General features: G+C 51.5%; 9 protein-coding genes across 9 annotated transcripts; 2 read left to right on the top strand and 7 right to left on the bottom strand.

Annotated features, from left to right (window-relative positions):
• Positions 1-1,026: 1,026 nt before the first annotated feature.
• Positions 1,027-3,124, bottom strand: BDV14DRAFT_83438 (uncharacterized protein). Its single transcript, XM_073777639.1, has 5 exons — positions 2,507-3,124; positions 2,153-2,460; positions 1,973-2,106; positions 1,293-1,929; positions 1,027-1,245 (listed from the first exon to the last, which is right to left on the bottom strand). The coding sequence occupies exons 1-5, from the start codon at positions 2,964-2,966 to the stop codon at positions 1,198-1,200; spliced, it is 1,587 nt and encodes a 528-aa protein (XP_073626593.1). The 5' UTR covers positions 2,967-3,124; the 3' UTR covers positions 1,027-1,197.
• A 450-nt stretch (positions 3,125-3,574) lies between these two features.
• BDV14DRAFT_176120 (proteasome inhibitor PI31 family protein) lies at positions 3,575-5,141 on the top strand. The gene is made up of 2 exons (XM_073769203.1): positions 3,575-4,095; positions 4,144-5,141. The coding sequence occupies exons 1-2, from the start codon at positions 3,909-3,911 to the stop codon at positions 5,031-5,033; spliced, it is 1,077 nt and encodes a 358-aa protein (XP_073626592.1). The 5' UTR covers positions 3,575-3,908; the 3' UTR covers positions 5,034-5,141.
• A 33-nt stretch (positions 5,142-5,174) lies between these two features.
• On the top strand, positions 5,175-7,033 carry BDV14DRAFT_176113 (serine/threonine-protein phosphatase). The gene is made up of 6 exons (XM_073769202.1): positions 5,175-5,721; positions 5,784-5,825; positions 5,920-6,025; positions 6,076-6,609; positions 6,657-6,729; positions 6,777-7,033. The coding sequence occupies exons 1-6, from the start codon at positions 5,554-5,556 to the stop codon at positions 6,847-6,849; spliced, it is 996 nt and encodes a 331-aa protein (XP_073626591.1). The 5' UTR covers positions 5,175-5,553; the 3' UTR covers positions 6,850-7,033.
• Positions 7,034-7,500: 467 nt separating this feature from the next.
• Positions 7,501-9,829, bottom strand: BDV14DRAFT_176103 (putative homogentisate 1,2-dioxygenase). The gene is made up of 5 exons (XM_073769201.1): positions 9,221-9,829; positions 9,144-9,166; positions 8,917-9,091; positions 8,106-8,868; positions 7,501-8,055 (listed from the first exon to the last, which is right to left on the bottom strand). The coding sequence occupies exons 1-5, from the start codon at positions 9,338-9,340 to the stop codon at positions 7,673-7,675; spliced, it is 1,464 nt and encodes a 487-aa protein (XP_073626590.1). The 5' UTR covers positions 9,341-9,829; the 3' UTR covers positions 7,501-7,672.
• A 114-nt stretch (positions 9,830-9,943) lies between these two features.
• Positions 9,944-11,994, bottom strand: BDV14DRAFT_209738 (putative carboxylesterase; the record flags this gene model as incomplete). The annotated part of the gene is made up of 6 exons (XM_073775723.1): positions 11,560-11,994; positions 11,323-11,492; positions 11,204-11,251; positions 10,970-11,151; positions 10,577-10,918; positions 9,944-10,524 (listed from the first exon to the last, which is right to left on the bottom strand). The coding sequence occupies exons 1-6, from the start codon at positions 11,742-11,744 to the stop codon at positions 9,946-9,948; spliced, it is 1,506 nt and encodes a 501-aa protein (XP_073626589.1). The 5' UTR covers positions 11,745-11,994.
• Positions 11,995-12,112: 118 nt separating this feature from the next.
• Positions 12,113-14,014, bottom strand: BDV14DRAFT_176099 (MFS transporter). Its single transcript, XM_073769200.1, has 5 exons — positions 13,838-14,014; positions 13,763-13,783; positions 13,657-13,714; positions 13,549-13,608; positions 12,113-13,493 (listed from the first exon to the last, which is right to left on the bottom strand). The coding sequence occupies exons 1-5, from the start codon at positions 13,943-13,945 to the stop codon at positions 12,223-12,225; spliced, it is 1,518 nt and encodes a 505-aa protein (XP_073626588.1). The 5' UTR covers positions 13,946-14,014; the 3' UTR covers positions 12,113-12,222.
• A 707-nt stretch (positions 14,015-14,721) lies between these two features.
• On the bottom strand, positions 14,722-16,109 carry BDV14DRAFT_176096 (cytochrome b5 reductase family protein). Its single transcript, XM_073769199.1, has 3 exons — positions 15,629-16,109; positions 15,493-15,570; positions 14,722-15,433 (listed from the first exon to the last, which is right to left on the bottom strand). The coding sequence occupies exons 1-3, from the start codon at positions 15,909-15,911 to the stop codon at positions 14,856-14,858; spliced, it is 939 nt and encodes a 312-aa protein (XP_073626587.1). The 5' UTR covers positions 15,912-16,109; the 3' UTR covers positions 14,722-14,855.
• A 429-nt stretch (positions 16,110-16,538) lies between these two features.
• Positions 16,539-18,026, bottom strand: BDV14DRAFT_176093 (putative acyl-CoA:6-aminopenicillanic-acid-acyltransferase). Its single transcript, XM_073769198.1, has 4 exons — positions 17,934-18,026; positions 17,656-17,830; positions 17,447-17,592; positions 16,539-17,398 (listed from the first exon to the last, which is right to left on the bottom strand). Exons 1-4 carry the CDS (start codon positions 17,967-17,969, stop codon positions 16,733-16,735), a joined length of 1,023 nt encoding a protein of 340 aa, XP_073626586.1. The 5' UTR covers positions 17,970-18,026; the 3' UTR covers positions 16,539-16,732.
• A 237-nt stretch (positions 18,027-18,263) lies between these two features.
• Positions 18,264-20,066, bottom strand: BDV14DRAFT_201586 (fungal specific transcription factor domain-containing protein; the record flags this gene model as incomplete). Its single annotated transcript, XM_073773796.1, has 1 exon — positions 18,264-20,066. The coding sequence occupies one exon, from the start codon at positions 20,064-20,066 to the stop codon at positions 18,264-18,266; it is 1,803 nt and encodes a 600-aa protein (XP_073626585.1).
• Between the last annotated feature and the right edge of the window lie 295 nt (positions 20,067-20,361).

Raw genomic sequence — 20,361 nt, 5'->3', positions numbered from 1 at the left:
CGGTGATGGAAAAGGTCGTCATGGAATGCTTGTCAAGGCTATCCAGATCCCTCTTATGCAGCGTCACGATCCAGAGATCATATATTCATTCAGCATGCGTTCGTTTCCTTCGTCATTATTTTGGTCAACTCAAGCAGCCTCGGGCTTAGCCTGCTCAGGATCCAGACTCGTCTCGATCTTCCTAATAACCCTCGCCGGATTCCCAGCCACGAAGTGGAAGGGCGGTACATCCCTCGTAACAACGCTCCCCGCCCCAACAGTACTCCCCCGTCCGATCCTTACCCCCGCAAGAATAATCACACTCCCACCGATCCAAACATCATCCTCGATATGAATCTCTTTACCTCCTTCTGGGCCCTCGAGCCCCCTTCTAACAGCAGGGTCCATAGGATGCGTAGCGCCATAGATCCTTATATGCGGGCCGAAGAGCACGCGCTCGCCGATGGTGATCAGGCATGTGTCGAGGATTGTGGTGTCGAAGTTTATGAATGAGCCTGCGCCGACCTTTAGATTCAGGCCGTGGTCAACCGAGATCGGAGGATCAACGACGGGGTCTGTCTTTTCGAAGAGCTTTTCGTCCTCCGCGGGATCGGGGTTCACCGGGGGGAGGGGGCGGGTGTCGCCGAGGATACTATAGCGCGCATTGTCAACTTTTGGGGGCGGTAGGTGGGTTATGGGACTTGGAAGGACTTACTCTCGCCAAAGTTCAACACGCCGCCGCCGCGAGACAGGCCCAGCCTCGTTGAACTTTTTGCATGCCGCTTGGCAGCGTTGACGGTTTGCTTGGAGGTCAGCGTCCCAGGCCCAGTAGAGCTCGCCCCGGAGCATCTTTTGCCATTCTTTGGATGTCGCCATGGTGATATGTAATCAACGTAATAATACCTAGTGAGGGGCAGTGATTCTGGGCGATGGATCATATTTATAACCCTCGGCTTCCTTAGAATCGGCCATTATTGCTGCTGCAGATGTCAAGGCGACCGGGGTATGATATCGCCTGTGGGTCCGATTGCCCCGCCCAAGGCCGGCTGATAATACTTCCTTTTTAGGAAGGTGACGGCACCACCGACCGGATTCCGATGTACGGCAGCCATAGACTGCGCAGGCAACTGCTCCTGGCAGTACACAATTGGTTTGCGGCCAAAACCGAGAAATCGATTATTAAAGTAGCCGCTTCGATATTTGGTGAGTTCGCGACTCTCATATTATGAGGTAATCGTGTTGCCGCGTCAGTTCAGGGAAGCATGTCTATACAAGTCAGTCGCGCACAATAAGAGCAGCAAGTAAGGACTTACAAAGTCACGCCACGAGATGTTCTCTTCCAGTCCGGCCGGCTGTGCAGACCGCGCAGCCCAGACCTTCGTCAACAAATCATGCGGTACGCGGTTGCGCATCTCCGATCGCCCTTCAATCTCCCTCAATCGCGCGAGGACATAGTATTGTGAATGCCGCGAAAGCGAGTCGGCGCCCGCCATAAACAGTGGCATAATCAACAGCTCAATGAGCGAGCAGTCAGCAGGTATATCGGCCGTCGAATCGAGGATTTTTGCAACTGCAGATTGAATCTCTGGGCTAGTCGCTGGCTGTAAGGGTTCCAGTAGACGATGAATGTGCAATATACAGGCATATTGAAATGACACTGCGACGCATACCCAGCGGGGATCGGAACTAGGATACGCCTTATTGTTCGGGTTCCAGGAGTAGAGTTCGCGATTAGCGAGAAGAAGTGTTGAGCGGAAATCCTCGTCCGTTGTCCACCCATGCTTGTATTCTTTGGCTTTGTCCAATGCGCGGCCGATTATGAGGAAGACTTCACGAGGGCAGCCGTTTACCAATTCGAATTTATCTCCGCTTTTGCTGGCGACCATCTCTCGTATGGCCTGTGTAAAGCAAAGACGCCGTGTCCCCGCAAATGCTCTTATTATATCCAGCCTGTCGCCGTTAGCTAGGAAGCACGTAGAATCAATCCACCTACCAAGCTAAGTTTCCAAGAAAGAACTCTGTTCGCTGTCGCGGACCGTTAAAGCCTCCAACGGCAAGAATGCTTTTGCATACAGACATTGCGCCTGTGATATGAGCACCGTGCTCGGATACCCCGGTTTCCGCAATCTAACCCGTTAGCCTGGGCATTTGATCTTCTCCTAGATGAACTCACATCATGTAAAAGCAGAATTTGAATCGCGGCGAACACAGCATCCTGCTCTTCCTCTGACAGTGAAGTGGTCTGACTTCTAGATATCAGCTCACCCAACGCACGTATCGCCTGCATTCTAAACTCCACGGCAGTAGTTTCATGCAGGGGCGCATTGTCCGTCATCCTCCCAAGATGGACAGCAGAGAATCCAAGAAGCGCATACAGCAGAGCAATCTGCTTCTTCGCTAGCGGTAGTATATATGCCCTGTATGGGTTGTCCTTGTGGTCACCGATCTCTGCCAGTTGATGCGGGCAGATGAGCTTGTCATCTACATTTGTCAGCAAAAGATCTGAACAGTAGCCTCAAAGACATACAGTGCTGTAGGAGCCGCTTCGTCTGCGACGTCTTGAGTAGGCTCCCAATATCATCCTTAGCCTCAAGAGGCTTCACCAAGATGCTATCAATCGCCAGACGACTTGACCTCCTAGGCTCAGGGGTATCACTCCCACTTGTAGGCGTCTGGATTTCTCCTGGGCTTTTTGGATCATGAACCTGAAACTGAAGGCCTCTCTCGTCGGCAGGAATGCGGGCATTCTTCCACTTCCCACGACTAGCGATACCACAGAACCGGAATTGGTCGGGGTAGCCGCGGCAGACGAGGCCCTTTGTGATACATCTCTGACAACTAGGCCGACCACGATCGCACTTGCGACACTTTTCTCGGCAGGTCATACAAGCAGGCCCTGGAGGGTAGTTAGATGGCTGGAACATTGACTTGGTGGATCGACTGTGAGATGGATGCATACCGGCGCGTGGCATGTTTGCGCGTGGCATTGTGCCGATAGGTTAGAAAAGCAGCGCGTCTGGGGTTAAAGTTTACTTGCCCGTTCTATGGGTTTCGGACTTTTGACGATAAATTGGTCATTTTGGCGCCATTGCTGAGATAGTCAAGAGACTTGGAGATAGTACTCAGGTGGTAACTCCTCTTTGGCAGGCAGTGGCCATAATCGCACTAGTCTGTTTGGGGAAACATCGGCATCGCCTCCGTCCTTCAACTATGTATACAGTCTCCTGCCAGCAATTCAGTCTCATGTCTGTCTATTTGCTCCTTGATGGTGTTGGTATTATCACCGTCAATTACTCAATCTAGCTAGCTTGGGGAAAACTGCATTTTGCATTTCCAGCTAGGACTCATTCTATAATGCTTGGCAGGTAAGCAATAATTAAGTCTAGCATCGCCTGCGGACATGAGATACCAGCGCTCGAGTCCAAGAGGTTTAGATAAAGTGTGGAAAAGAGTGTTCTTTATACGAAGAGAACATCGGGAACATAGCCACAGAGGTTCAGTCTCCCTAAAATTCGGGCGAACATCCGGTGTCACACGACTACAAGCAAAAATATATATTACTGGCCCGAAGGCACTTGCAATGCCTTGCCAGCACTATGAGCATATACTCCAAGCGCAGTTCTATCTAGGAAGAAGAGAGCTCATCATCAGGTATCGATTAGATGAACAGCTTCTGCCCAAGATGCGAGTATAGATGCAGCCCAGGTGTTCGCCCGACGGACAGCCCTGCACCTCACCACGTGACCGATGACTGATAAGATGTGGCACGGAGCTACGCAACCTTTTTGGCGCCTGGAGTACGAGCTTGTTATTCTTCAGGCTCGATCCCAACTCATCGTTCTCCCAATCTCCGATATTCTGCACACATATTACACATACTCTGCGACTCAGTACTTCCCATATACTTTACCACACACACACAGCACAACATGGTTGGAAATACAGACACCTTGAGCCCGGACAATGTGGTGGGGCTGGCGGCTCGAGCTCTCCGTCCTGATGCCGACTCCGACTTTAGCCTCAAGACTCCAGCTGAAGCTGTTGCGCTCATCGGCCACGCCTCGCTCGTCGCTGTTGGATTCAGACTAGTCGGTCTTGATGAAGACCACACAATAGATATGTCATAACATTCTTTTGACCAAATTCTGCTAACAGCTAAAGCACCTATAGAAAGCTCCTCCGAAAGTCCCTCTCTCCCCGCAAAATGGAACGCCGAGTCCACGACTTCTTTCCGATATGCGCACTCTCAATCGTCTATGCAATACCTCCTGAAAATCAGCCGTCTTGGAAATAATGCTGTTGTGTTTGCTTTGGCTTTGGGCGACGACCGAACAACCTCCTTTGACGTTCCCGTTAAAGATTATGTCTCCGGATCGGCTCTACCCCTTACTTCCTCTGCAGATCTGGAAACCTCTTTGAGAGAAGTGTTCATCTCTGGCTCTCGCTTTACCGACCTCATTGCACTATTCAAGATCAACGTGCTCCAGAAACTTGCGCCTGGATTATACAAGGAGGGACAGGAATCTGCACAGCCGACAGACAGGCAACCCGGGAGAGCTCCGCAGCCAGAGGCACCTCCCAGACACGAACCCTTGAATGACGATCTATATCCATCCGCTCGACCCTATCCGTTTGATGATCCCCTTGCACTACCGCCTCGCAGACCAGGCCCTCCTGGAGACTTTGCACCCCCAGGATTTGAAGACGAGTTCGAAATTCAGCAACCCCCTCGAGCGTTTGGCGGTGGTAGACACCCGTTGAACATCGGAGAAAGAGATCTATATCCTCCTGGCCTAGGACCGCATGACCCTATCCGCGGAGGACTTGGTCCTGGACTGACACCTGGGGGTGGTGGCATGCACCCAACAATGGATGACCCCTTGTTTGGCGGTCCTGGAGGCGGTGGAAGATACGATCCCATGGCACCTCCTGGTGCACGATATGATCCAGTAGGACCTGGAGGACCTCCATTTGGTCAAGGCTTCGGACCTCGTCGGGGGCCTGGCGGACCAGGATCTGGGGGATTCGGTGGGTTTGGCGGTGACATCATTTAGCGATGAGCGCTAGCCAGCCACGAACAGGAATGGTTCGACTGGTGCTGTAATTTGAGAAATGATACTTTAATGATTGTACAATGAACGATTTACGAATTAAGAATAAAATGAGCTCCATGGTAGAAGTGATAAAGTTCTAAATGCAAATGTCAATATTGCCTGTAGCTTCCCCACTAATTGATCTCCAGCTTGGTGGGAGGTGTGGCTTTGCAGTGCGGTGAGTGGCGCACGGGCGGCCAAACCTCGTCTTGTCGTCCACTCTGGCCGCCAGCAAACCTGCTCTCCCTTCTTGTCCTCGACTTCTCCCTTCGCCATCTATCGTTTGACAACACCACGCGCCCTCTGCCAATAGACTTCTACCACGCCTTAATTTGCTTCTCCCCGTTTTCATTTCACCCCGCCTCCGTCGCCCAAACCACCGCCGACCGCTCCCTCACGAGACCCTTTCTTCGCCTAGCTATCCCACCCCTCCTCGGCAGCGGTTTCCCTGGTTCTCTTCCGCCTTCAGCTGCCTCAACTCATGACAATGGATAATAACATGGAGATTGACGCGGCGCGCTCGCCAGAACCACACCATCTCTCCCCGACGACCGACTCTGGGTCCATCCCCACGCTCGATGGCTGGATTGAGAGTCTGATGACATGCAAACAACTCGCAGAGGAAGATGTGCGGAGGTTGTGTGATAGGGTGTGTTTCTGCGGGCGGCTACCATTTCAAAGCCATCAATTCTAACAGACTGTCTGCTGTAGGCGCGAGAGGTGCTCCAGGACGAATCGAACGTCCAACCCGTGGTATGTCTCGTGTTTTGATTTTCTCAAACGCATTGTGGGCCGCTTCACGCATGGACAGCCGCCCGACAACATCAGGGACTGATACAAATCGCAGAAATGCCCGGTAACCGTGTGCGGTGATATTCACGGCCAGTTCCACGATCTTATGGAGCTCTTCCGTATAGGAGGACCCAACCCCGACACAAATTACCTGTTCATGGGTGCGTACCTACAGCGGCTGCTATGACTCCCCTGAGCTGACGTCTTCAAGGTGACTACGTCGACCGTGGATACTACTCCGTCGAGACCGTTACCCTCCTTGTCTGCCTCAAAATCCGCTACCCCCAGCGTATCACCATCCTCCGCGGTAACCACGAATCCCGCCAAATCACACAGGTCTACGGTTTCTACGACGAGTGCCTGCGGAAATACGGCAACGCCAATGTTTGGAAATACTTCACCGACCTCTTCGACTACCTCCCCCTCACTGCTCTCATCGAGAACCAGATCTTCTGTCTTCACGGCGGTCTGAGTCCGTCCATCGACACATTGGATAACATCCGCTCCCTAGACCGAATCCAGGAGGTTCCCCACGAGGGACCCATGTGCGATCTGCTCTGGAGTGATCCCGATGACCGTTGCGGTTGGGGAATATCCCCTCGTGGTGCTGGATACACCTTTGGACAGGATATTTCAGAGGCATTCAATCACAACAATGGGTTGACTCTTGTTGCACGAGCACACCAGCTGGTTATGGAAGGATACAACTGGTCACAGGACCGAAACGTCGTTACGATCTTCTCAGGTATGCCAGCCATGTCATTTTGAGTCGGTCATGACTAACAAGCCTAGCTCCTAATTACTGCTACCGCTGCGGTAACCAAGCCGCCATCATGGAGATTGACGAGCACCTCAAGTACACTTTGTATGTGACATCACCCCTCTTTGTTCGCTCTACACTAACAGGTGTAGCTTACAATTCGACCCCTGCCCCCGCGCGGGCGAGCCCATGGTCTCGAGACGCACTCCGGACTACTTCCTGTGATTCTTTACGTGATAGATTTCCTTCCTTTCTCTGCTGCAAAGTCGAGACATTTGGCCCTTCGAGAGGGCTCCTGGGAGGTGGAGGTTGGACTGAGCAAGCGCAGAGACAGCACTCTGCACACTAATCGGATTTCCAACGCCGCCGTGTTGATACCATTGATGAAAATAAGACATGTTCAGATATATTCTTCTCCTTCGTATTGCGATGTAGATCGAGAGTAGCCTGGGTAGAGCCATATCAGGCCCTCAGACATTCAACTCTACGAGGTCGTTGTATCGGTGTAACATAACACCCATTAGCACGAGCCCAGTTGCAAGATATCACACCCTGACGCTTCCTGTTCTCTCGTGGCCGCTGGGGCGATCGCCCTTGTATACCGAGATTTCAAGGACAGACTGAATAGGCAATAGTAGGTAGACTATGGCTAAGTAGCACGGTAGAGGAGCTCATCGCACCTCAACTGCATACTCCTCTCTACCGGACGTAACCATAGCTACGAGGCGCTTCTAAGAAACGGGAATATGAGCTCCGCGTACACAAAACCCTGAGAACGAGTTGTAGATGGGAAAAATGAACTCCGTGCGTGGAGGGTGGTATGCATATAGGTATTGGCACGGTAGACAAGTGTACAGATCGAGGGGCTCTGTTTTCAGATCATCAAGGGGATGGAAGGGAAGGGAAGAGAAGGGAAGGGAAGGGGAGAGGATATAGAAAGAAAATCATAGTAGTAGAGACAAAGACAAACTATATACATCAATCTGCTCGCTTGAAGATTGCAATCAAAAAAGCAAAGCAAAGGGGAATAAAAAAAGACTCAAGGATTTCAGATCTTAACCCCCTTCGCCTTCTTCGCCAACAACTCCTCCACCTCCTCCTTATACTGGCTAAAATTATCCACCAAACTATCCCACATCTTCGGCTCATGCTCATGCCTCTTACTAGAATTCCACGCATAATCCGTAATCGTGAACGGCCGGGAAGACTCAAACATAAACGCAATACTGCCCTCGCTGATTCGGCCTACAGGAGGATCGACTTCCGTCGCGGCCTTGAATTCCTCGTACGCGACGCCGTGAGGCACCATCCCGCATTCGAAGGAGATTGAGCCGGGGGCGAAATCTTCTGAGCGCCCGCCGTATGAGCCGTAGATTAGGCCCATTAGTTCGGAGGCGGCGTTGCGGTGGTAGTAAGGGGGTCGGTAGGTGTCTGGTTTTTTGTTAGTGGGTTGAGGTGATATGAGGGGGGAATGGACGTACGAGAAGCGACGTCCCAGCGGGGGGAGAAGATCAGGACATCAGCAAGGGGAGCAGTGAGGTCACGGGATTTGGCTGTCAGAACGCAGAAAATCGAGGGATCAATGTGGTCTACTGAGATCGAGCCGACGTTGACGAACTTCGTCAGGTCGTACTTGTAAGGAACGTAGTTTCCATGCCAGGCCACAACATCGAATGGGCTGTGCTGCTGGGTACTCTTGAAGAACTTCCCGCCGAGCTTGTAGATAATCTCCCAGGGTTCCTTGACGACTTCATATTGTGCGACTGGGTAAAGGAAGTCTCTGGCATTCGCGAGACCATTCGCACCCAGTGGACCGAGCTCAGGAAGTTCGAACTGCGAGCCCCAGATTTCAAGGATGTACCCTCTCGACGGCCCATCGGGGAGTTCAACTCTGAATCTCAGACCGCGCTGAATCACGACAATTTCACCGGGTTGGACATATAGAGGACCGAACTCAGTCTGAATATCTAGCGCACCCTGCTGAGGAACGATGAGGAACTCGCCGTCTGAGTTGACAAAGGCCCTCTTCGTCATGCTCCTGTTGGCTGTGTAGACGTGCGTTGCGATGCCCTCGCGAAGGGTTGGGTCGCCTGAGCCAGCGACAGTCTTGAGACCGGAGATGAAATCTGTTTCGGACTCTTCGATGTCGAATGGGTGCCATGCTAGTTGGGTGGGGGAGACGTGGATGCGGGGGTTAAGGGGGAGGAAACTGCATTCTGTGTCTTCATTATCGGGCATTTCGGTCTTACACCGTCAGTGCTTCATTCCCGCTGCGTAGGAAGGGAAACGTACAAATCCCTGATGCGCAACAGCCGGACGCGCACGATAGAGCCAAGCCTTCTTGTTCGAGTGTCTTGGCGCAATAAACGCTGTGGCCGTTACTTGCTCTGCGTATAGCCCAAAGCGGACATTGCGAGGACTGTTTTGGCCATGGGGAATTGTGCCTGGGACAGCCTCGGATTCGAATCTAGGCCTGCGTTAGAGGGTTGAATCTATGCAGGATTGAGTGTTGAACGTACGAGTTGCCGAAGCCTGCTTGGTACTGCTGTCGTCAGTATGGATGACCAATTGAGGAGAGAAGAAAGGCAAGACAAACCTCATAAGGATCATTCCGTCTCGTCTTGAAGGATGGAATTGTAGCATCCTTCTGTGTCTCAGCCCAGTGGAAAATATTCTGGTATTCCTTAGGATCTGGGATTGTGCCGATTGAGCCCATTGTGAATGTAAATTGCTTGAACTAAAGAAAGGGTATCACTGAAAGAATTGTTCAAGTTAGCAAAGTTGGGAACTCACTTCAACCCGGGCCTCAATCCCTCATATACCCAGGTACCAAACCACCACATCAGTGGGGTCACTCAAACAAACCCCCATCAATATTCATATGGAGAGCGGCCAGGTGATCATCCAAGCATCCAAATCAAGACTCGCTTCTCGTCGGCATCATAGGTTCACACCGCAGTGCGCCTCCCCCACAGACGCCGTGGCGGCGATTGGTGAGCATACCCCGGAAAAGACGCTCGGCACCTCGGGGAGGAGCTTAAATGCCGATGGGCAGCTGTGGATCCGGGAAATTCGCAGCGAGACCCCACATGAGTAAGGACTGAGTAAGGGGATTATCGGTGGAGGGTGGAATGGACGTGGAGGTTGGAATTGATGGTCGGATGTTGTTGATGGGGGATTTGCCGGTGGTGGGTGGTGGTGTTGGGTAGAAGTAGGAAAACTAGTGGTCGGATACGGTAGAAGCTACAGCTGGAGCGTACAGTGAGGTCACATGGCCATCTAAAGAAAGTACTGCTTTCTTTGAAGGAATTTGCGAAAAGTCTAATTCAACAAACTAATTTTGCCTGCTGTCAAAGCAAAGACAATGGGCAAATAAACCCCAATGCCAGCCTCTTTCAGCAACTTCAGATGTCCAACCCTCCGTCTCGCCGCAAATTGCTTCTCATCAATCTCCTTACACTCACCAACAGGTCCAAACGCGAAACGCTTTTCAGTAGCCCAAGGCCCACCGCCAGTAACAAAGTCAACCCAACGCCTCCTCATCACATTGCCTACATCATCCGCCGCAGGACTAAATGATAAATCTATGCCCCCGAACAAGAAAAGTAGGTCGACAGCGTGATGCGCCCGGCTAGAAACCTGCCATGGGTTTGGCTGGTCGACAATGTACTTGTATACTTTCTTGCCTGCGGCAGCGATCTTCTCGGAGATCAGTTCAACGGGGAGTGTCCAGCGCGCGTCGTTCACGAGGTCGAGTGCAGCGAGCTTGCAGGCTGTTGGGCGGTCGGGGACGACATGGTAGGCTTTGCGTAGTTTCGTGCCCCAGGTCTTGTCTTGTTCAAAGGCTGCGGCGATAGTTGGGCCGTCAAATATTTCGATTCCGTTGCGCCAGATGACGGACTGTGGCGTGGATTAGTTCGGGGTTTCAAGAGAACCAAGACGGCGGACATACCTCGTACTCAGTATCACCGATCATAAGCTCGTCGGCTTGCTCAATTCGAGTCTCCCAGCCGTTTAGCTCCTCTTCCTCTTGTATCCACATGGTGTTGACATTGCTCTCCTTCAGGGCACGTAGGAGGGACTCGACTGACGCCTCGCGGAGGGACGATTGGCCGTACTCTTGTACCCTGGCCTCCAGGGCTTTGATGAGACCATCTCCTCGCACGACTGGCAGTGGTGACGATAGGTATAACGATCCGGATGCGAGGATTGCTCGCTTGACGGGAGGGCCCGTGATAAGGTGCGCATGGACGTAGACGGCACCGGCGCTCTCTCCGGCGAGAGTGATATCGCCCTACCAACAATTAGTACATCAACTGTATTGAGTCAATTTGTATGAACATACCGCATTGCCTCCAAAAGCCCCGATATTCTTCCGCACCCAGGCAAGTCCCAATCTTTGATCCTTCAGCGCAAGGTTCTTCTCTCCTCCGTTACCAAAGCTGAATATATTTAGTCGGTAGTTGATCGACACGAATATGAACGCTTTGCCGGCGTTAATCGAGTCCGCGACGAGCCTTGTGGGGTCTACAATGTTTAGTATCTCGTCAAGTCGCAACGATGACAGACGAAATCATACCGCAAATCTTCGAAGCCGCAGAACAAAACGTCACGATCTGAGAACCACCTACCAATGTCACAACCGGTCAGTCTAACCTCCCAGGATCAAACCCATCCAAATGAGTAGAGTATACACACCATGAATCCAAACCAAAACCGGAAGCCCGCCCTTCTCCTTCACACCAGCCGGAACCGAAACATCAATAGTCAAGCACTCGAATTCATCCTCGTCTTCCCTTTCAATGACAAAGTCCTCCGGAATACGGAGGAGGTGACGGACGTCAATGTCGACTTGGGGGCAGCGGGGTCTATCTCATACCAAGTTAATCAGCCATCGCTAATATAGAAGGAGTAGGGCGGAGGGGAAAGACATACCCAAAATGCGACGCATTAACGCTCTTCCCACCGAAGCCTGTAACTGGCTCTGCGCGCTCAAAGCGCCCAGGTATACTGGCGTACTTGATCCCGCGGAAGTGGTGGACGGATGTACCGTCGTATGTTGTTTCTATACCTGCGAATGTCGCGTTGAGCGTGTCGTGGTGGATTTGCGGGGGTGCCATTATGACTGTCTAGATAGGCTGAAGCTGAGCTTGAACAATGTGTTACGATGTAAAGTTGAAGCAGAAGCTCGTCAGCTCTCTCCAGATTGAATGATACCCCACATCCTCATCATCGATGATAAACTCGGCTGTGATGAGGCGTGGTGTACCGAGCTGGAGGAGTGTTTTGGTGACCCCTCATGGGGATAAATGTTTCGTGGGGCCATGCGGGGAGAAATGTGGTGGTGGGTGCTGCTCCGCTGGGCAGGTCCGCGCGGCGTAGACTCGGTCTGTAAGGGGCTCGGAATCAACTATTCTAAGTGCAATGATGATATGCTTTTCAGTAGTATTATGAACGGCGCTGCGAGTTGAGATTGCTGCATTGTTTCTATGCAACCAGATTGCAGGTCTAGGCTGCTCGCTATGACAAGATATGCGCCTGTCTATGCAAATGCTCGTATGCGCCAGTCATGACTCGAACAGTAAAAACAGCCCAGGATCACTGAGGACCGATACCGTCAGGATCGCGCTCCGCTAACCGCGACGGCTTCTTGAAAATGAACCCGCCCATGCACAATAACACAGGAATGCCAGTGACGCCCACGATCAATGCGATAGCCCATGCCATTGTGCCCCAACCCCTGCTTTTCCTTATGAAACCTGCAAGGAACGGTCCAGCGAGACTTCCACCAGCGAAAGCTGAGTTCAGAACGCCATATGAGAGTGCCATCGCTCCTCCCTTGCCCCAGATCTCAGGGCACTTCTCCTCCTTTTCCTTTACAACATAGGACGCTTCAACAAGAATGATCGCCAACATGGCCGCGATGCATAGGCCGATCACTGCAAGTAGTGCGCAGAGAAGAACGACTTGTTTAGTTGAATTATAAGAGACAAAGCGAAGGCAGACAAGCGCTGGAACTGCAGCAAAGAAGGCCCCGCCGGCCAGGTATCGTCGAGACCAAGGGTAGTGGTCGTTGATGAAGCCAATCACCGGGTCAATGATATGCGGAATTGTCAAAGGAATAAATACGAGGCCCTGTGCTGTCTGCTGCCAATGGAACGTTTCCTCTACGAAGAGTGGCAGGACACTGTCGAACGAAGTCAGAAGAAGGGAGAGAATGAAGTAAGCCCAAAGCGAGATGAGGAAACGCGTCGAGGAAAGAAGAGTGACCAGTGCCCCCTTCCTTTTCGCTGGCTGGACGTTCGGGTTCTGCTCAGTTGAGGTTTCGGTTGGATTACCGGTATAAAGCTCTTGAATGGACGGTGCTGCAGATTGGGGTTGACCTTCCTTCTGGCGCTCGATGTCGATTTCGGTGGCGGATGAGGCATGTCGTGAGGCTCTGGACACAGCGCGACCCTCTGTTTCTTCAGGAAGCCATTGTATAGCATCTTTTCGCTCGATCATGACAAGCCGGAAGACAACATCGAGCGCAATGAGTGCAAATGCTAACGCAAAGACGGAGTAGTAACCACCATGCTCATAGAGAACACCACCAAGCAGCGGACCGCCCATGGCCCCAAACGTCATTCCCATACCGATATAACCAAGAGCTTGTCCAAGACCTTCTTTGTCGACAGTATCAACTAGAAGAGCACAGCCCACCGTCCAAACAACGGCGGCAGATGTACCTTGGCAGAGACGACCAGCTATCCACAGCCCAATATGGGTGCCGACGCAGAGTAGAGCCGTCGATGCGCCCAAGGCCACGAGACCGAGAATTAGCGGCCATCTTCGCGACTCGATTCGGTCAGCCAAATAGCCTGCGGGGGCTGCGGGGTGCAATTAGCAGCAGAGAAGATGGTCTGGAATAAGCAGAGTGCATACGCGAGCATGCGAGTAGCGCCCCGCCGTAAAGACCTAATAAAATCGATGTCCAACTCTGTTCTGAGCAAGGGTCAGTAGTAGGTTTGACATAGAGGAAAGACATAGTACCATCGTTCTCTTCAATGCCAGCTCTTTCGTGCAAAGCAGTTGGAGTAACAGGAACAATCTAAAACCGTCAGCCCCCGACTATCCGCAGCGACCCGAAAAGACAAACTATTCCATAGAGGAGAATATCCTGTTGTCAATAGTTAGCAAAGAAGAGTAGTCATAGAAGAGCCCATGGTTATACAGTGAAGACAGCGAAAACAACGACGAATATGATAAATCCTTTCGAGGCTCTCCACTCGACAAGAAATGGGCGTCCAGACGCACTGGTCAAACGCAAGACGTTCGCCATCGCGACGGCAGAAGATGAACGCGAGAACCTTCAACGAAGAAATATTTGCGTCATGTGAAGAAGGTGCTAAGAGGAAGAAGTGAAAAAAAAAACATCCAAACAGATATCTTAATGTCTCCATGATAAGGGTCCGGTGGGCCGCGGGCCCCGACCATGGCGTGCTTGCTATCGCAGAGGCCATTGGGTACACTGGGGGTTTCTTCACAGGTTCGAGACATGTCAGTGGTCTAGACTGGGCCTCCAATGGGGCTTTCCTCTGCTGAATTTGGATCGAATCGGCAGTTGCAGCGGCCGTTAGATTGTGTTGTGTTCTTGAGGGAATCACGATGAAATCATCACGGATGGATAGTGGAGATCAACACATGGGTACCTCCGGGACCGTTCCTGATTTGTGCCTTGAGATTGCTGGTTCCTGCTACTGTGTGCGTAGGGCTACTCTGGAAAACATTCCGTTGGTAACCGCCTGCTCTTGCCCAACTAGAGCGCTTTCCTAATGCAACACGCTTATGCATAATGTTATGCTCCCCTTTCTCCCACTTGTTCCGAACTCCTGGACTTCCAATTGTACTTTTCTATCTACTGACAGTGACCTGAAGGCAGTGGAGTCGTTATTGCCTCGCTTCGTTGAGCTTTTGATCCGACTATCAAAGAATAGCTGTACCTGCAGAGGCGCAATTAGGCACCTACCAAGCTCGGAAATTTGATCAGGACCCGCGGAGACGGCCGAGTATTTTCGCTATCTAAGGTTTGCTTATCGGGGATATCAAAAGTATATTGGTGAGTCTGAATCTACATAACCCTTGGCAAGTTGCAACCACCATACTAATTATCTAGGTAGGAATGCCGGCAGAAAGCAATCAACGCATCATGAGATTTGAATCTATTGTACATGTTATGAATCGACCGACACTCAGAAGCGATGGATCTTGTCTTTCGAATAACCCAGCTGCTCAAGAATGCCCTTGCCACCCTTTCCAAAAGGACCGCCTCCAACCAAAGACGTTTCCATCGCCGGCGGCCCGCAAACAAACACCTTCGTACCCTGCTCTCCAGGCCCCTGCATAACCTCACCCAGAACTTTCGTATCCACGTAGCCAGACCTCAGTCCATTCTCCGCATCTGGTTTGAATGTCTCGCCTGGTCGGCTTACCGTATAATGGACATCGAACCGCCCTGGAAACTGCTTTTTGTAGGCATCGAACTCTTCTCGGAACAGTAGGTCCTGCTCTGTGTTTACGCCAAATACGACGGTCACCTTCGTTTTATCCGCCGGGTTGTCGAGAATACCCTGCGCAAGCTGGTAGATGGGCGTTATGCCTGCACCGCCGGCGATGAGGTACACGTGGTTGAATTTGTTTGGTGTCCAGGAGAACCCGGGAATAGTGCCCAGAATGAATAGACTGTCACCCGGCTTAAGGCTGTGGAGATGTGTGCTTGCCTTTCCGTTAGGGTACTTTTTCACCACAAGCTCGATGAAGCCAGGCTCATCTGTTTGTGCGTCAGCCATAAGTCACGATTGCTTCTTGCTCCAAAGAAAAGCTACTTACCTAGTTTGCTGACTGGGGTATAGGGTCGTACAACAGGCGTCCAGCTACCCTCTGGCTTTGAGAATGTGAGAAGGGCGGCTGTTCTTGAATTAGCAAATGTTCCACAAAGTCTTCTTGAGAACCGTGTCAAACCCACAAGTCAATCCAAGTCCACTAACCGCTCCCTCGCCACCCGGAAGTTCAAATCGCAGTTTCTTTGTGTTGTGGTTGACGCTCTCTTCGCTATGGAGCGTGACGTATTTGAATGCCGGACCGCGACCAAAGACTTTGGTTGGTGAAGAGATCATTTGTGACACCGGCGACTCCGCAAAGGCATTCTGGTTGCCAAAGTACCTCGCAGCTGCGTACGTGCCCAGTCCACCGGCTGCCAGGACAGTAAGTGTGTTGGCGGCGATGCGCCTGTTGAGTAGAGCTGCCATGCTTGAAGTAGGTAAATCTTGCCAAGCACAGTCAACGTACAGTAGGTATTGTTTCCAACCACCTTCAGAAGTGCTTCAAAGGCTCCAAGGCGAGTCTTTCAGTCAATCATAAAAACAGAAAAATAATAATAATCTAACCACCCAAAACGCGGCCAGAGCCAAGTATTTCAATGGTCGCAGCTGGCTCTTCAACGTCGGGGAATCGGCGCTTCATAGAGCCGTGCCATTGCTGACGCCGTTGATCACCGATCGGTAAATGCAAGTCCCCGATGCACAGGTGGCACCATTGTGAAATTTGCTGATTGCTATTGGCTCGTGTTTCTCAAAGGGCCGTTGGAGGCGTGGCTGGAGGCTGGACGGGAGCAGAGCCTTTGGGGGCCGTTGGTGAGGTGCTGGTGAATAATAGCTGGTCTGTACTCATGCATTCCTTGGTGTGTACGGACTATGACTAGGCGCGATGAAGGGGAGTTTTCAATGACTCCAGCTCGGAACTTGGAGACGGGGTTTCAGCTGTCATGGTGATTGAATACAAGATGCCAGCATTTCGCGTTATGAATTGCGATCGGTATTGATCTACTGAAGCCAGTCTCACGGGTTCGGAAGCTAGGCAGGTAGGTAAATCTACCGTTCAAAAAACTACGAGGGCGCCCTTCCTGCCTAATCCGGACTTTGCTGCTTTAGGAGGGTGATCTGGGCGAGTCAGGAGATCCGCTTAGGCACAGCACGGTGTCCCAACGCGCTTCCCCTAGATACAACAATAGGACTGTCACTCACAGCATACATTTGGAAGCCACGAGCAAATAGGAAGACATTCTGATGTCCTAAAAACCCAACCCAAGGGCCCCCTCTCCGCTATCCGGCATTCCTAATACCACCATTGCTTTCCGAGCTTTCAAGTCCATAACAATATTGAACAAAGTCTCGAACTCCCCATTCCGGCAAATGGCAGCCGGCGCATTGGCCCTGTCCCTAAAGATTCCGGCGACAGCTTCAAAGCTTGGCTCCCAAATGCTCAGTATTTCGTCAGTTAACTTTACCACGCGCTGTATCCGAAATGGTGAATCAGCCAGCCACGCTGTATCATGAACACCTGGATGCGGTAGAAGAAGATGATTCGAATGAATCACCCGGCCGCGCTCATCAGCTGTAATGACGGCGCTCGTTGTTGATGTAAATTCGCAACCCATTGATTCCGTCGAGTCGGCGATGAGGATGTGCGCTGGCGATGCTACTCCATATTTCTCCTTAAGTATGTCGACTCCCTCTCTTGCCGAGGAGCTATCGAGCGCCATTCGCAGTGCTAGATGGACGGGGAGTTTATTGGTGTCCACGCCCTTGGCCCGTATGGCGTTCAGACAGACCCCGACGCCGGAGGAGTTAAAGCCAATCTTGCCGATGATGCCAGCTTCAGTAACCATCTTGATAGAGGGCTTACTGACCTGATCGATATCGAGAATTATCAGGTTCTGTTTTTGAGCTGGTTGCCACTGTTCCTGTTAGCTGTGAGCTGACAATCCGACTAATGCATGACTCACATCCCAGTTCTGAGCGAGGAAACCTTGATTTTCAGTATGCCATGCCAACGAGGTACATCCGTCGCTGAACGCGCCGAATGCAATCTCGGTTCGAACATTCAACGCAACGATGTCGAGGATAGAATGGCCGGAGCCTTCAGCAACACCTTTCGCGTCATTGCCTGTTAGACGAGGGCAACTTCCAACTTTTATCTATTTGGGGGTGTTACCTTCCATCTCATCGTAATAGTTGGGCCACGCGGACTTGATTCGTTCCGCGAAGGGCACAGCAAAGGATAACACATCTTTCCAGGCCAACGAGCTAGTCTTCTGGAATAGTGACGCATAGAACTCGATGGAACGTGCTATGTGCTCTTTGGCTGCTGATCCATGTTGAAACCCAATCTGCAAATGTGACGATTAGTTACCGTTTGGAATAGACGATTTGTAGACTAGGGATCAATGGGTCGAATAGCCAAGAAGCGAGGGACCTCGGCTATAGACTTACCTCGTGAGATGAGCCTGAACACTTTACCACAAGCATGGTTGATATTGAAACCGCCAGTATTATTGAGCAAACAATGGTCAAAAGATCTCGAAGACAGGCTTTAGGGAGGTTTTGGAATGAGGGGTTATCGCTACTCATACAGTAACAGCCCCACCCCCGGCGACGTCTCCAACTGTCGCTTTGGTCCGTCGCTGAGATCCGAAGACCAACTCCGCATCCCCGGGTCAATACCAGGTGTCATAAGAGGATGTTGTCACAGCGGCGTACGCCCGCACATGATAGATGTGTTTACAGAGCGCAAGCTGTGTTAATTTATTCGCGAACCAAACTCTAGTCCGCTGCAACATCCAAGAGCGTATCCATGCCAAAATCAAATTCTGTATCCCAGTCAAACGGAATATCCGTCGGGAATCCAAATAATGGTTCACTCATGGCACCCAGCGGTGGATTGAAGATATGGGTGAAGTCTTCATAGTGTATCGCATCAGACCCCTGGCTGAACGAAACGTTTGACGGCGGAGGGGCATAGTACAGATTTATTTGAGGCGGGAGATAATCGACTGCACATACTTGTTGCATACTGAGACAGTGATTGGAGTATGTCTCCATGATTGGGTTGAGAAGGAGATTGTATTCCTCGAGGCATCGGGTAGCTGCTGGCCAACGCTCACCGAGGGACGAAAGCAGGCGAACAAAACATTGTGCAAAATTATGGATCTCATCGAGAGAAAAGAGTTCATTAATTTCGGATATGCAGCTCTGCAAGACCTTGAGAAAAACGATAGCCGCAGAGAATGTATGGTAGCAGGTGTGAAAGGTGTACTTAATGCGTCCGAACTCAGTGTTTGTCTGTTCCCAGTAGGCTTCGGCTACTCTGACACTTGCTTGGAATGCTCGCATCAGGCTGGGACGAGTAGGTGCTTTTACTTTGTTGGATGGGCCGTAAAGTAGCACTAAGCAATAGTTGTGGGCGATGTTGGCGTAGTTTAGCATTTCGCTCCATTGCGATTTAGTCAATGGACTATCATTGTAGGCGGCGAGCTGTTGGACTTCTTGAGCCCACAGGAATGCTTTCTTCTCCAAGCCTATCATCCATGTCTCCAACGATCTGACATCTGGCGGGAGCGGGTGGTTTAGGTGGAGGACGGAGACCAACTCGGCCTCGATTTGTCGGAACCGCCATATCAGGTTTGGTATCCAAGATAGGGCTGGAAATGAGGGTGAATATGGTTGACAGGGATCGGGAAAGCATACATTGATGTGTCTGTTGAGTATGCGTATCGGCCGGCGGAAGGCTGCGCTGACCGCGATTTCCATCTCCCAGGCGCACCAAAAAATACGCCGGCGTACATTCAAAGATGAAGCATCTTGATCGGTAAATGAAAGAAGTTCTTGATGAAGGCCAAGATCAATGCAAGCCTCGTTGGAAATGCCAGTGAGAAGCCACAAATTGCCTACGGTTGGATTAAGAAAGGTGTAATGGATCAGTAAGAGCAAAGCCTGGAGGCCCTGAAGATCATTTGTCAGAGCTGCGGATAGTTGCATCATTCCATACTTGAATAGCGCTCCTGCCAGAGATTTAGCACGGGCAAGGTTGTTTCTGGCGGATGTCGATAGTGAAATGGCCATGATAAGACTGACAACGAAGAGGTCTCTAGGATGGCAGGAGCTCGAAGAAAGGACAGCGTTAAAAGTGGCCTTGGCCTCTTCCTCGCAGACGACAGGACACTGATGGATGATACGGCTTGTGTAAGTCGATAGGAGGAACTCGGCAACACGGTTAGGGACCGAGGTCGGGCATAGGACTGAGGATTGTTGGTGTATAATGGGGCGAGGGTGGGTTTCGTTCAAGTCGGAGACGCCATAGGCGGACTGAACGGTCGGTATCTGAGTCTGTACCGCCACGCATCCGGCCAAGCGGCTTGCATTAATGAGTCCCAGGAAGGACGGTGTTATATCTGACAGAACACTTCCGGCTGTAGTGTTGCCCAGCGTCACAAGGGCGGAAGAAGATGGATGCGACGAGTAATGGCTTATCAAGGAACCCACAGGAAAGCTGTCGTTTAGCGAGATCTTTCTTTCGGCGGCAGCGATCTTCTCTTCCAGATACTGAGTAATGCTGCGCGGTGCCATCGCTTTTGTGGCCGAATTCCAGGCGAGACAGGAAACCGCTGCCTCTAGGCATGAGGAGCATGACGGTGTTCTAGCATCGCACTACGAGGTTTGATCAACTTTAGCCTTTATGTTTCGCACCGAGAATCTCACCATAATCTTGCGGTGCCTACATCTTGCACACGCCAGGCTCCGCCGCTGGACTCGCTTCGGTCTGCCCATGATCCGGGTGTTGGGAAGGGAGGTGAAGGTAGCTTCCGGACGACTCCAACGGCAGTCGATAAGAACGCCGCTATTTAAGATTGGAGACGCCAAC

Source organism: Aspergillus stella-maris (genome assembly GCF_047715825.1).
Source record: "Aspergillus stella-maris strain CBS 113639 unplaced genomic scaffold BDV14scaffold_39, whole genome shotgun sequence".
In the NCBI taxonomy this organism is placed as follows: domain Eukaryota; kingdom Fungi; phylum Ascomycota; class Eurotiomycetes; order Eurotiales; family Aspergillaceae; genus Aspergillus; species Aspergillus stella-maris.
This window is presented reverse-complemented; position numbering and strand designations above follow the sequence as displayed.